General features: G+C 44.8%; 2 protein-coding genes and 1 long non-coding RNA gene across 4 annotated transcripts in view; all 3 read left to right on the top strand.

Annotated features, from left to right (window-relative positions):
• The first annotated feature begins 64 nt into the window (after positions 1-64).
• Positions 65-3,666, top strand: LOC129603721 (deleted in malignant brain tumors 1 protein-like). Of its 2 annotated transcripts, none has more exons than XM_055506560.1 (10): positions 65-165; positions 316-393; positions 631-657; positions 747-1,058; positions 1,556-1,849; positions 1,935-2,249; positions 2,335-2,625; positions 2,701-3,015; positions 3,108-3,407; positions 3,496-3,666. In XM_055506560.1, the coding sequence occupies exons 2-10, from the start codon at positions 342-344 to the stop codon at positions 3,663-3,665; spliced, it is 2,076 nt and encodes a 691-aa protein (XP_055362535.1). In that variant the 5' UTR covers positions 65-165; positions 316-341; the 3' UTR covers position 3,666. The 2 variants fall into 2 exon arrangements, with proteins under 2 accessions (XP_055362535.1, XP_055362536.1); XM_055506561.1 differs by having other exon boundaries at positions 108-170.
• On the top strand, positions 3,666-6,830 carry LOC114849270 (putative DMBT1-like protein). Its single transcript, XM_055506562.1, has 8 exons — positions 3,666-3,810; positions 3,888-4,202; positions 4,281-4,589; positions 4,677-4,970; positions 5,042-5,377; positions 5,452-5,556; positions 5,641-5,725; positions 5,813-6,830. The coding sequence occupies exons 2-8, from the start codon at positions 3,992-3,994 to the stop codon at positions 5,946-5,948; spliced, it is 1,476 nt and encodes a 491-aa protein (XP_055362537.1). The 5' UTR covers positions 3,666-3,810; positions 3,888-3,991; the 3' UTR covers positions 5,949-6,830.
• A 5,103-nt stretch (positions 6,831-11,933) lies between these two features.
• LOC114849263 (uncharacterized) overlaps positions 11,934-12,253 on the top strand; it is a 2,230-nt gene continuing 1,910 nt past the window's right edge. Inside the window, exons 1-2 of the long non-coding RNA XR_008693917.1 lie at positions 11,934-12,026; positions 12,171-12,248. This is a non-coding gene — a long non-coding RNA (uncharacterized LOC114849263). The remainder of the gene's footprint in view (positions 12,027-12,170; positions 12,249-12,253) is intronic.

Genomic DNA, 12,253 nt, shown 5'->3' with positions numbered 1-12,253 from the left:
GTGTGTGTAAATTACAAAACCTTCACTCGAGGGATTGGGGTTTTGCAACAGGAAGTGTGAATAAGTCTCTATGTCTCTTTCAGCTATGAAGTTGTGTGAATAATAGTTCCACTCAGAAAGAAAGAAGAAATCTCACTGGACTGATATCTACTGAATCTTATTAGGGTGAGGTAAAAAACCAAGACACTGCATCATCATCATATTCACGTGCGGGGATTTTAAGATCTTATCATTTAATCAAGTTTTTTTTGTTGAATCCCTAAAGAATTTAATTTAAAATTCTTGTTCTGCTTTATGTTTATTGTCTTTTGGCAGCTTTTGAACTTTTCTGAAGACCCATTATGAGATTCCTTCCTGCTGAAAAACTAGTGCTTGCACTACATTTAACCATAGGTAAGTTTGATGGATTCTACTTTTTCTGTGCAATATATATATATACTGCATATAGATGAATTAATGAAAAAACACAGGACATAGCTTAAATTCCACAGTCAGATTTATAGTGAACTTTATAATTGAAAGTGTGAAAGATCGATTGAATTTTATTATATACTGTAGTGCCTCATACTGTGTAATATTCAAGTGTGGTCAGGATGAATAACATAATAAACACTGATATTACTGCTCTAGGCCTGCTGATCCTGCCCCTACTTACAGGTCAGTAAGCTCTACTTTACTAAAAACTGTTTTAATATTAATAAATACCACTGTGATGCAGGTACTTTTCTCTCATTTTTCAAATCCAGAATGTAATCAAATCAGGCTGGTTGGGCCGTCGCGGTGCTCTGGCAGAGTGGAGGTCAGCCACGAGAACAGCTGGGGCACTGTTTGCGATGACCACTGGAACCTTAACAACGCTGCCGTGGTGTGCAGAGAGGTAAACTGTGGCTCGGTGATTGAGCTCAAAAAAGCCGCCTTCTTTGGAGAGGGGGAGGGAAGGATTTGGCTGGACGATGTGCAGTGCATTGGTAACGAGTCCTCCATCCTCAAGTGTCCGCATAACCCATTTGGGCTAAATGACTGTCACCATTTTGAAGACGCTGGAGTCATCTGTTCAGGTAAGACAGAGTTCACTCACTTATCTTTGCCATATTTGCTTTGCTCAACATACTATTCAGCTACTTTAGACTGTTGTTGTTGTCCTGAGAATTCACATGGCTCAGCGCAAAGCACGTAGAAGAAAAAGTTTATTTTGTGTCCAGTTTTCTTCTGATTCATTCTGTTTTGGCTTAACTAACCTGAACTGCTATAGTGGATGGAAGTGTTTGGGTAAAAGGGTAAAGCTATGCATGAACAAACTTAAACCTTAAAATGTGGAACTGCCCCAGTTTACCAGTTCACAGAAATTGGGAAATGCAGCGGGGTGAGAAAACGCAGAATATGTCTTACATCTAGAAACTGTAAAAGTCAGCAGAAAACCAAACTGAAATCATTGAGTGGAGAACCTAAATATTAATGATTGCCTGGCACATGTTGGATAGATGAAGCTCTAACCTCTCGCTTTACAATACGGAAGCTAGAAACTGGTTGCAAACCACTGTATGTGTGTTTGCAGAAACCTTAAGGGTTGTCAACGGAAGCAATCGGTGTAATGGCAGAGTGGAAGTCTTCAACAATGAGCGATGGAGGCGGGTGTGCAGCAGTGACTGGGGCAAAGAGGAAGCAGAGATACTGTGCAGAGAACTGGACTGCGGTTCTCCTGGCAATGAGACTGCAACACAGACGTTTGGAGAAGCCCATGACCTGCCTGGAGTCAAGACCAATTGCTTTGGAAACGAGAGCTCCTTTTCACAGTGCACCTTTCAAGAACTCAAGGAAGACTGTATTGATGCTACAGTTTTCTGTACAAGTAAGTGATCCATATGTTTGGACCTTTGGTATGAAACTTTGTTACAGTAACTCATGACCTGGAACTGTTGTTTCAAACCAAACAGACAGTAATCCAATCCGTCTAAAGAATGGGACCCATCGATGCTCTGGGCGGGTGGAGGTCTACCACGACGAACAGTGGGGAACTGTATGTGACGACAGATGGGATATGCAGGAAGCAGCGGTTGTTTGTCGACAGATGAATTGTGGGAACCCAATCACAGTCAAGTACAAAGCCCACTTTGGCAAAGGTCAGGATCAGATGTGGCTGGATGACATTGACTGTTTTGGTAATGAGAAGAGCCTGACTGACTGCCCACATAGAGGCCTCGGACAAACTGACTGTAGCCACTCTGAAGATGCAGGTGTTATATGCTCAGGTAACAAAATACACAACATTTATAACAATGATGACTTTGAGGAGTTGTAAATATCACGTTCACCTGCTTTATCTTTACCTTTTAGAAAATGTCAGACTGGTTGATGGACCCAACTTGTGCTCTGGCAGACTGGAGGTCTTTCACAACGATAAATGGGGGAGGATCTGTTCAAATAACTGGAGCAGCAAAGAGGCCGCAATGGTATGTAAAGAAGTTAATTGTGGCATTCCCAAAGAAACCCAAGAGAACTTCGGCGCTGGTAGCAGCGAGCTGGGAACTTATACGAGCACATGCTCTGACAGTGTGAGCTCCATCGGCCAGTGCACACTTCACCAGCACTCAGGAACATGCAACAGTGTTTCTGTTTCATGTGCAAGTAAGAAACAAGTCGCTAAACACGCTAGTCGCATGTGACTGGGCCGTTAACTGAACAGTGTGGCTCTATCCTCAGACCTTTCATTGCTGAGACTCATGAACGGCACAAACCGCTGCTCCGGCAGGGTGGAGATTCTGCATGACCGCCAGTGGGGAACGGTGTGCCACGATGACTTTGACATGAGAGACGCCCAGGTGGTGTGCAGGACCATGGACTGTGGGTCACCTCAGACCGTCAAGCACAATAGTTTCTTTGGTGAAGGTGAAGGACAGATGTGGCTGGATGATGTAAACTGCTCTGGCAATGAAACGTCTCTTGTGCACTGCCAACACCGGCCCTTTGGAGAGGATAACTGTGGCCATGGACAGGACGTTGGTGTGATATGTTCAGGTATCATCACATCCCTTCACATCATACTGTATCAGTAACAGAAACACACTTCAGTTTCATTTCATGGCTGATTCTGTCTGCTTTGCTTCCAGATTCCATTCGACTGCTTAATGGCAGTGACCACTGCTCAGGCAGGGTGGAGGTCCACTACAATGGCCACTGGTTGCCAGTGTATAATGTCAACTGGGGAATGAATGAAGCCAGAGTGGTGTGTCGAGAAATAAACTGTGGAGATCCCGTCCAGGCTGCAGGCTCGTTTGTTGAGAGTGGAGATCTGAGGGGGCATAAGATCAGCTGTGGTGGAGGGGAGAGGTCGCTGAGACAGTGCACACTCGGAGACTACGTGAGAACTAGCAGTGACCAAATTCAAGAGGCAACGGTCCAATGTTCAGGTTTGACTTTATTCAGCATACCGGTCAATAAAAGTAAACACATATAGACATACGCAGATGATGGACTTCTGTCTTTTATGCTTTCCAGGCAATGTGAAATTATCCAATGGGCCGACTCGCTGCGCTGGAACAGTGGAGCTGTACGACAAAGGCCAGTGGGGCACTCTGTGCTCTGATACCTGGGATATGAAAGATGCAACAGTGGTGTGCAGGCAGCTGGGCTGTGGAAAAGCTTATACAATCACTACCAACCTTTAGTCTGGGCACCACACAGGACAAACCTGGGTGGAACATATTGAATGTAATGGACTAGAGGATGTGTTGTCACAGTGTCCACAAAGACCTTTACAAGACAGAGACAGAACTTGCTACAGAACCTCGCTTGCCAGTGTTGTCTGCACAGGTAGGAATTGGGCCTTTAGGGATTTCACTCCAACACGGGGGATTATTTCATGATGCAGTCAGTTTACATGTATGCAGGAAATCTGGAGGTGTGGCTGGTTAGTGGTGAGAATGAGTGCTCTGGCAGAGTAGAGGTCCGACATGGTGCAGACTGGAAAACGGTGTGTGACACAGACTGGACCATGAAGAAGGCTGAGGTGGTGTGTGAGCTGCTGGAGTGTGGCTACGCCGTAAACGCGACCGGTGCTGCCGCGTTCGGCCAAGGCAGCGGGTCAGAGGTGGACACCAAGGACTCGTGTTTTGACAATGTGACGGCTCTGCAGCAATGCTCGATCAAAGGTTTCACAGCGGGAACATGTGGGCATGAACACGACGCTGGCGTTCTCTGTGCTGGTGAGGACGAATACATGACGTCCTCATTAAGAATGAGGTGGATGCCAACTCTGAATATTTTATGTGTTTTTCATGCAGCACAGCTTCGTTTGGTCAGCAGTCTCAGCCAATGCGCCGGCAGAGTGGAGATCCTGCATAAAGGCCAGTGGGGGACTGTGTGTGATGATGAGTGGGAGATGAGCAACGCCGACGTGGTGTGCAAGCAGCTCGGCTGTGGCATCGCGGTGTCTGCTCCCACATCTGCCCACTTCGGTAAAGGCACTGGACCAATATGGCTCGACAACGTGGTGTGTTCCGGTCAAGAGGCCGCTCTCACGCACTGCAAGCATCACGGGTTTGGAGAACATAACTGTGGGCACCATGAAGATGCTGGTGTCATCTGTTCAGGTAAGAGAGTTGATCTGATTGTATGGTTGAACTCGGGGCGTTTAAGATATCGATACAAAACTTTAAACCCATCTCCATGTTTTCCAGGTTCTCTAGAAAAGCCCCGAATCTCCTTGAGTCCTGGTCCGGAGGTGAACTGGGGCGACAACGTTGAAATCACCTGCACTATAGTAACAGAGCACTTAGGTGGAACATTTGTCCTGAGAAAGACACAAGAATCCACCAAATTGGAGATGTTCTTTGAACATGAAGCTGCTACCTTCATCTTTTCTAAAGTGGACTTCAACCACACAGGGTCATACTTCTGTGAATATCACAAGAAACTACAAGATCAAGACATCTCCTACCCTCAGGGAAACACTGTTGATCTTTTTGTCACAGGTTGGTCCAGTTGAACTTCTACTGCAAGCAGGTCTTATCGTTTCAATTAACATTCTGCATTTATTGTGCAGTGAAACTGGGGAAGCCCAGCATCTCCCTGACATCTCCTCAGGCCATGGTGATCTACAGCCCAGACAAGATATCTGTCACCCAGGGAAGCAGCTTCTCCATCACCTGCTCGACGTATTCTACATACGCTGAAGGCGTTTTCCACCTAATGTGGTCTGACAAGCGATCAAGTGAAACTCAGCCGGCGTTCACTTACTTCATATTCAGTCAGGCCAACTTTGACTTTGCAACGATAGGCTATGAACACCAAGGAGAGTACACCTGTGTCTACAGTGTTAACATCTCCTCATTGCCCTTCTGCTCCGCTCCTTCCAAGACTCTCCAAGTCACTGTCCAGGGTAGGAGACATTTCTGCTTATAGCTTCTTTTTTTATTTCCACTTTACTTCATGAACCTTTTATTTTTGCCACAGCCCCGTTGTCCTTAACTGTCGGAGGAGTTGTTGGAGGTGTCGTGGTCTTGCTGGTGGTGCTGGTTATAGGATACCTGGTCTCGAGAAATAGATGGAGGGCTGCTGGTAGGTGGCAGATAAACATGCCTACATTTTGTTTGAATCTGTAGCAATATGATAAACCAAAGGGGTGCTTTGCTCCCTCCTCAGGTACAACAGTTCAGTTTCAAAACAGGTTCGGAGCAGCAATGAGGCCAAATGTGGAAGACAGAAGCGATGGAGTGCTTGATGGAAGGTAGGAGAAAAGGATGAGGAGGTCCATGTTTGCATAGTAATTATGCCAGACATCACATAGTGATTGCTGTTTTCTTGTCTTCCACAGAGAATGGAATATGCATTCGAATGTAAACAATTGCCGTACAGAAGCCAAGAATCAAGATGGCAAGACCATCCTCGAAGACATGGATGGGCGAGTGTGCTACGAGCTCGAACCACTCGTTTGCATAGGGCCTAAATGAAACAGGACCCAATGGAAAAATATTGACTGTTTTTTGCTCCAACACAAAGTATGAGTTTGATCAGCATCACATGAGTTATAAGCAGATAGATTGGTATAATCCATAGCTTGTTTTGTTAGGATCTAGACTGTATTTTATTGTTTTGAGATGATTCATACTTGTTGGAAGATTACTGCATTTATTCATTGAAACATTGTGGCATTTATTTTGCTGATTTGCTGTAACTTCGTTAGCTGTATCCATTGTGTGCTCCTTTCTGCTCTGCAAGAAAAGGGAGTACCAGTGTGTAGCATACTTTTCTGATAGTCTTGGTGCTTGTTGCTTGTGCAGGAAATATTTTTTCTATTTGCTGTGTAATCAAGCACCTCCCCAGGTGGAAACTAATTATGAGTAATAATATAATTATTATGTATTATGAGCTTACTATTTTCTTTTTTCAGTGAGAGGAAGTTGCCTACTGTAGCTGTAAATTGCTCAATCCTTGCAAGTAAAAAGGGTTTTTGTTTATAAGTTCAGTAAAACTACAGTTTTTTTTACTGACCCAGATAAAGCAGGTGGGCAGGAGTGCAGCTTCTGCTCAAGCACCTGACCTAGAGTAACCTGACCTTGGGAAAGTGAAGGTTTAGAGGGGAGCTGCCCCGCCCTGGGATAAAAAGGCAGCGTAACAAGTGTCTTCACTTTGTTTTGGATTATGATTGGATAAAAATATAATAAAATAATGGTAAAAAAACACCCTAAAAGATCAAGATGATGATCTAATGTCTGGAGAGCTGAATCCCAACCCGTGAGCAACAGGTTTATAAGGTGATGTTGTAACCAGAAACTCTCAGTCTGACTTGTCTTCTGTCACTTTTCTGTGGAATAAACGCTTTGTCAACCTTGGATCTTACTGCTCTGGACTTAGTCATTTTCCAAGGCCCTGCTGCTGGGATTTAGAACAATTTTGGGATCTTGCTTTGGACTTACTTTATTTTCCACACTTTGGGAGTTTACTAATCTTATAGAACCTTACCTTATTACTAAGGATTAAGTTATCTTTTCACCTCTTTGGGAAGTTACACATTTTCAAAGAACAAAATGTTCTTCACAAAACACAAAACAGCCTGCGGCTGGCTGGCTTTGATTGTAGCCGGAATATTTTGTAAGGAACAAGCAAGTTGTTGGACCCAAACACACAGCACAAGGCAGGACTGAATTCAGAGAATATTTAATAATGTGAGTGCAATACAGCAGGCAACAGGGTGGCTAAGTCAGGCACGATTCAAAAACAGTCAATCCAAACACATAGGCAATGGTACCGAGAAGGATCAAGCTGAGGCAGAGTCCCAATAAAAAAAAAATCCAAAGAACAGGCAAGGCAGGGTCAAGACAAGGTTAAACAATTATTTTATTATGAATGTATTGTCCGTTTTTTCTTTTACATGTTTTTTAACAATGTAATGTCTGACACCCCTTGAACACCACAGCAGCGACAGAAGGATTCGGCCTCCAACTCACAGACAGGCCAATAAAGCTGCTTTGTTTATTGCTCAATCTCTGCACCACCAGAGTCTTATTTTTTACTAGTTTGCTTAAGTTCTGAACTCACAAACACGAGCAGGTCATCACACCAATTAGCAGCGCTTCTTATGTGATGCTACACGTGAAAACAGTTTCTGGCGATGCCCTTCCTGTCTGGCAACACTATGGCAAAGAGACACGGTGAGTACTGGTGCTTAAATAACAGAACTAAAAATTGATTGAAAACAGCTGGTAAAACACATGACTGGCAACGTAATGCAGGACGGAACTAGGATGAGAACAAAACACCAAAAGTAGTACAAAAATAAAACAAAGATAGAAATAGAAAATAGAAAACAAAAGGACATCGGTAAATGATGAGCAGAGGAGGGAGGAGGCAGGTTGTGGAGACATTTGTCCATAACGATGTTGTGTAACCCACATAAAATTAACATATATGATGGAAGAATGTATTAGGCAGTCAAAAATGGTTGGTATGGCTATTATTATATTTATCCAGGTTTTTAGTTGAGCTCACATTTTGTGGATACCAGTGAAGTGGCAGCTGAACAAGTTGAGTTCAGGGAGCGGATGGACAGTCTTCAGAGGAGCGGCAGACGCGCACTGGATGGGGATGGGCGGATCGATTCTAATATTGATAATATTGGAACCAATGCTAGTGTTGATATGGATGGATACCCCAACAAAAATATTGTTACTTTGGTTGATTTTTTACTTCTGTACGCATTATGGGGTGCCGAATGTAAAAGGAGCACCTATTACTAGTTTTCTCACATTTAACTAAATGACACATGTTTTCTCACATTAAGTAAATGTGCAAAACTCTAAATGTAAATGTCAAATATAAGTGTAAATGTTAAATATAAATCTAAATGTTAAATGTTAAATCTAAATGTTAAATCTAAATGTTAAATCTCAAATGTAAATGTAAATGTAAATGTTACATGTTAAATGTAAATGGTTAATGATCGCCGGGTGCAAAACTGAATATTTAAGAAGCCTCCACCCCCTATGATCCCTAAGTTTTTAAAACAACATTCAACTTCAGTGAGGGTAAAAGTTGAACATTTACACCTCATTTCCTGCACAAAACAACCACCAAGCATTCACCCCCGGGGGCGCTGCCCCTGCTCGGGTGGGGCGCTGCCTGCCCTAGCGGTCCGACGTCCTCTGGTAACTGCTCGGGACTGTTGGGTGGGCGGGGTTGGCATACTACTCAGGCTAGAACCTTCATTGGGCCCTGGGCAGAGGTTGGCCCTCAATGCACAACCGCAGAGTATGTGTGTAGGTTTAAGTGTAGCACTACACGGGGCGAGCATGGGCATACCTGTATTTGAGTGAGAGAATGGGTAAGTGTGAAAGAAGGGTGAGGATGGCTCTGGCTGTGCTGCGTGTGGTGCCTGGGCAGCAGTACTGCGGTCCCCGGGTCTCGGCTGTCTCTTCCTGGCTGGGGGTTGTGAGGGATGGTGGGATGGGTAGCAGAGCCAGTCGAGAACCTGGCTCTGCGGACCCTGGTGCTCTGCTTCCCAACTACATTTCTCCACAATCATCCACTTAGATCTGCAAGGGGCGTCCTGCTGATGGAGGGACCGGAGCTACCGGGAAGTGGTTCCGTCCCTCCCAAGGGGGATGCTTTGCAGTTTTAATTGCATTAGTCATACACACTCGTCCAGGAATCTGGGGGCTCCCTCCGGGGGGGCCAGTGAACGGAGCCTTCACATTGATGGCTTTGTCTGCTGGACCCCTCGGAGAATTGGCGATCTCCCAAAGTTCCTCATATTTAGCCACATACACGTACATTTAGGGCCGGGGGTGGGCTCTTTCACTGGGGCCTGGGGCTTATGCCAGTTGTGGCCACTGGCCCTGGTGGAGAGATCACCACCCAGTTTTAAAAGCAAAAAGACATTGAGGGTGGGTGGGGCACTGTCCGGGGGACACACCGTAAGCCAGCGGCCGTGCTCCTGGAGGTGTCACCCACTTTCAGTGCACTCTAGTTCCACACACTCACGTCCAAGCTGGGTTGCAGGGTTCTGGAGTGTCTTTTCCGCTCCCCTTTGCTTCTCCTGGGTTGGGGGAGTTGGGCAGGGCTCCGGAGGAGCTGCGGTCCCTGCCTGGGGCCAGATGGGCAGCAGGCCGGAGCCCTACCCTCCCCATGAATGAGATCAAGAGAATGGTGTGGGTGCGAGAATGGATCTGAGAGTGCATGGATTCCCGTATGATTGACTAGTTTGTTGTGAAAGTTTATGGTGTGTGTGTATTGATGTACATGTGGGTGGGTGTATGCGTCTGTGTTTGTGTGAGTTTGTATGCTTGTGGTGCGGTTGGAGTGTGGGGGGTCCGGTTTTCCGCCCGGGGTACGTTGATCGTCTGCCAGGGTGGTCTCTTTTCTGCTGACCCCCACCAATTCCTGGCCTTGTGCTGCAGGCCGGTGTGGTGCCAGGGGATGAGGTCGGGACGATGGGGTAGGCCCCGCTCTGCTCGTGTAGGGGTGGTGGACTGGGGGTGGGCCCCATTCTGGGCGCGGGGGCATCTTCTGGCGGGCTCCCTACAGACCGTGGGTCCTCGGGCTCCACTCTTTCAGGCCGGCCCTCCCACTGGTTTGCCCCTGGTTCTTATGGGGCGGACAGCATTGACCCACGGTGGCCCACTCTGACCTCGGTAGCTGTCTCTGTGGCTGCTGCAGCTCTGCCTGGGGGGCTCTGTGTGGGCGGCTTGGGTCTCAACACCTCTGCTTGTTGGATGGGCGTAGTGGCCGAGCTCCTCACATCACCCTGTCTTCCACAAGTGGCATTATTCATGCACCAACGTCTGCCTCACCCTTTGGGTGAAAAATGTTAAGCTACAGCTTTACTAACCTTGTAGTGGGACACTCAACACCTGAGATGATAAATAGGCTTTCCAAACCCAACTGTAAGTATTACTTATACTTATCACTACCAATAGCAATAATGTGTGAATATGGAAATTGTGGTGTTGTACGTCATGACTATTATTAAGTAGTATGGGATATGTATAACAATGCATATGTGTATGTATATGATATGTATATGTTTGTATGAGTGTGTGCACATACCTTAACACTATTATTAGTTTTAGTATTAATTTCCAAGGTACTGTAAACCACAGTACAACAGTTGTTTAGTTAGGAATGTGTTAGCCTAAGGTACATCCCTGTTTATTTATTTTGCACTGATTGTTTACTTAACAGATTTGCTTAGTTTCAGCAGCTGGTTGCACCCCCAACCCCCACCCCACCCCTCGCGCACACACAACCTAAAGCAGAAACTTAACCCGTCCACCAACACAGCAACATCACACATATTTAGGATTAGCTAAATAAACCATTCAATAAACAATTAATCAAGAAGAGTATTTATTTTTTATAGATGTACCCCTCTTGTTAAAGCAAAGCTGTCCATCACAATATGGCATTCAGCGTAATATATGCGGCTTGATAAACTGCTGGACAGAACAAAAAAAGAACATTTACACCTCACTATACTTTAGAATGAGTATGAATTGTGAAAAAAACTGTACATGGAGGCTACAGGTCAGGTCTTACTGCCAAAAAAGATACGTTCCTTCAAGACCAAATATGTTTCTTTAGGTGAGATAGGAATGATGATAAACATGAAATGTGGTCAATATTAATATGCCTTCTGACAATTAAATAGTGAAAAATATACACACTTTTAAGGTATTATGATAGTAAAATCTGACTCCAAGAGCCCCTAGGGCGTGCTGGAAGAAGGTCTCAGCTGACCTGGGAACATCTTGGGGTCCCACTGAAAGAGCTGAAGTACGTATTCAGAGAAAGGGAAGTCTGGAGCTCTCTGCTTAGACTGCTGCCCCCACAACCCAGCCCCAGCCCCAGCCCCTGAAGATGGATGGATTGATTGATAGATGGATGGATGGATGAATGTGATTAACTAATACACCAAAGAGGAAGTTTTACAAATGCAACATTTGGCTGTGCCAGGCAATTTAAAATGCTGAATAGACAGTCAAGTTGGGCAACATCACTTAGGCTACATCCTTATACTATAATTCTATGAATAACATAGAAATTAAAGGAACAGTTAAAAGGAAGCAAAAAGAATAGTTTGCAAATAAATAAATACACAAAAGAAAATCTGGGGTAATCTATTATCCCGGTACAAACTTTGTTTAATGACACAAACACCATAACGCCAACTTATTATACTAAGATTACACATGTTGTGGTTGCTCTGTTTGTAGTCAAAATCAGAGCAAACCTCCTGAAAATGAATGTTAATTAATGGAACACTTTTGGCCAGCACTTTCTAGTGCTCACAGCTTCCCGGCGCTGCTTGAAGGTTGGGATGTTTGGTGGTGATGGTGTTATGCTGACAATTGTCTCACAGTGATAGAAGTGTGTGTAAATTACAAAACTTTCACTCGAGGGATTGGGGTTTTGCAACAGGAAGTGTGAATAAGTCTCTATGTCTCTTTCAGCTATGAAGTGTGTGAATAATAGTTCCACTCAGAAAGAAAGAAGAAATCTCACTGGACTGATATCTACTGAATCTTGTTAGGGTGAGGTAAAAAACCAGGACACTGCTTCATCATCATTTTCACGTGCGGGGATTTTAAGATCTTATCATTTAATCAAGGCTTTTTTGGTGAATCCCTAAAAAATTTAAAATGCTTGTTCTGCTTCATGTTTACTGTCTTCGGCAGCTTTTGAACTTTTCTGAAGACCCATTATGAGATTACTTCCTGCTGAAAAACTAGTGCTTGCACTACATTTAACCATAGGTAAG

Source organism: Betta splendens, chromosome 24, assembly GCF_900634795.4.
Source record: "Betta splendens chromosome 24, fBetSpl5.4, whole genome shotgun sequence".
In the NCBI taxonomy this organism is placed as follows: Eukaryota; Metazoa; Chordata; class Actinopteri; order Anabantiformes; family Osphronemidae; genus Betta; species Betta splendens.
Note: the sequence above shows the minus strand (reverse complement) of the source record. Positions and strands in the feature narration are given on the sequence as shown.

What these genes read in the sequence shown, in the direction of transcription:
- LOC129603721 (XM_055506560.1), top strand. Translation starts at nt 342, where the DNA reads ATGAGATTCCTTCCTGCTGAAAAACTAGTGCTTGCACTACATTTAACC. An exon ending in CGCTGGAGTCATCTGTTCAG is followed by an intron (nt 1,059 to 1,555) that starts GTAAGACAGAGT and finishes GTGTGTTTGCAG; the next exon opens with AAACCTTAAGGGTTGTCAAC. An exon ending in GGCAACGGTCCAATGTTCAG is followed by an intron (nt 3,408 to 3,495) that starts GTTTGACTTTAT and finishes TATGCTTTCCAG; the next exon opens with GCAATGTGAAATTATCCAAT.
- LOC114849270 (XM_055506562.1), top strand. Translation starts at nt 3,992, where the DNA reads ATGAAGAAGGCTGAGGTGGTGTGTGAGCTGCTGGAGTGTGGCTACGCC. An exon ending in AAATAGATGGAGGGCTGCTG is followed by an intron (nt 5,557 to 5,640) that starts GTAGGTGGCAGA and finishes CTCCCTCCTCAG; the next exon opens with GTACAACAGTTCAGTTTCAA. An exon ending in GATGGAGTGCTTGATGGAAG is followed by an intron (nt 5,726 to 5,812) that starts GTAGGAGAAAAG and finishes TGTCTTCCACAG; the next exon opens with AGAATGGAATATGCATTCGA.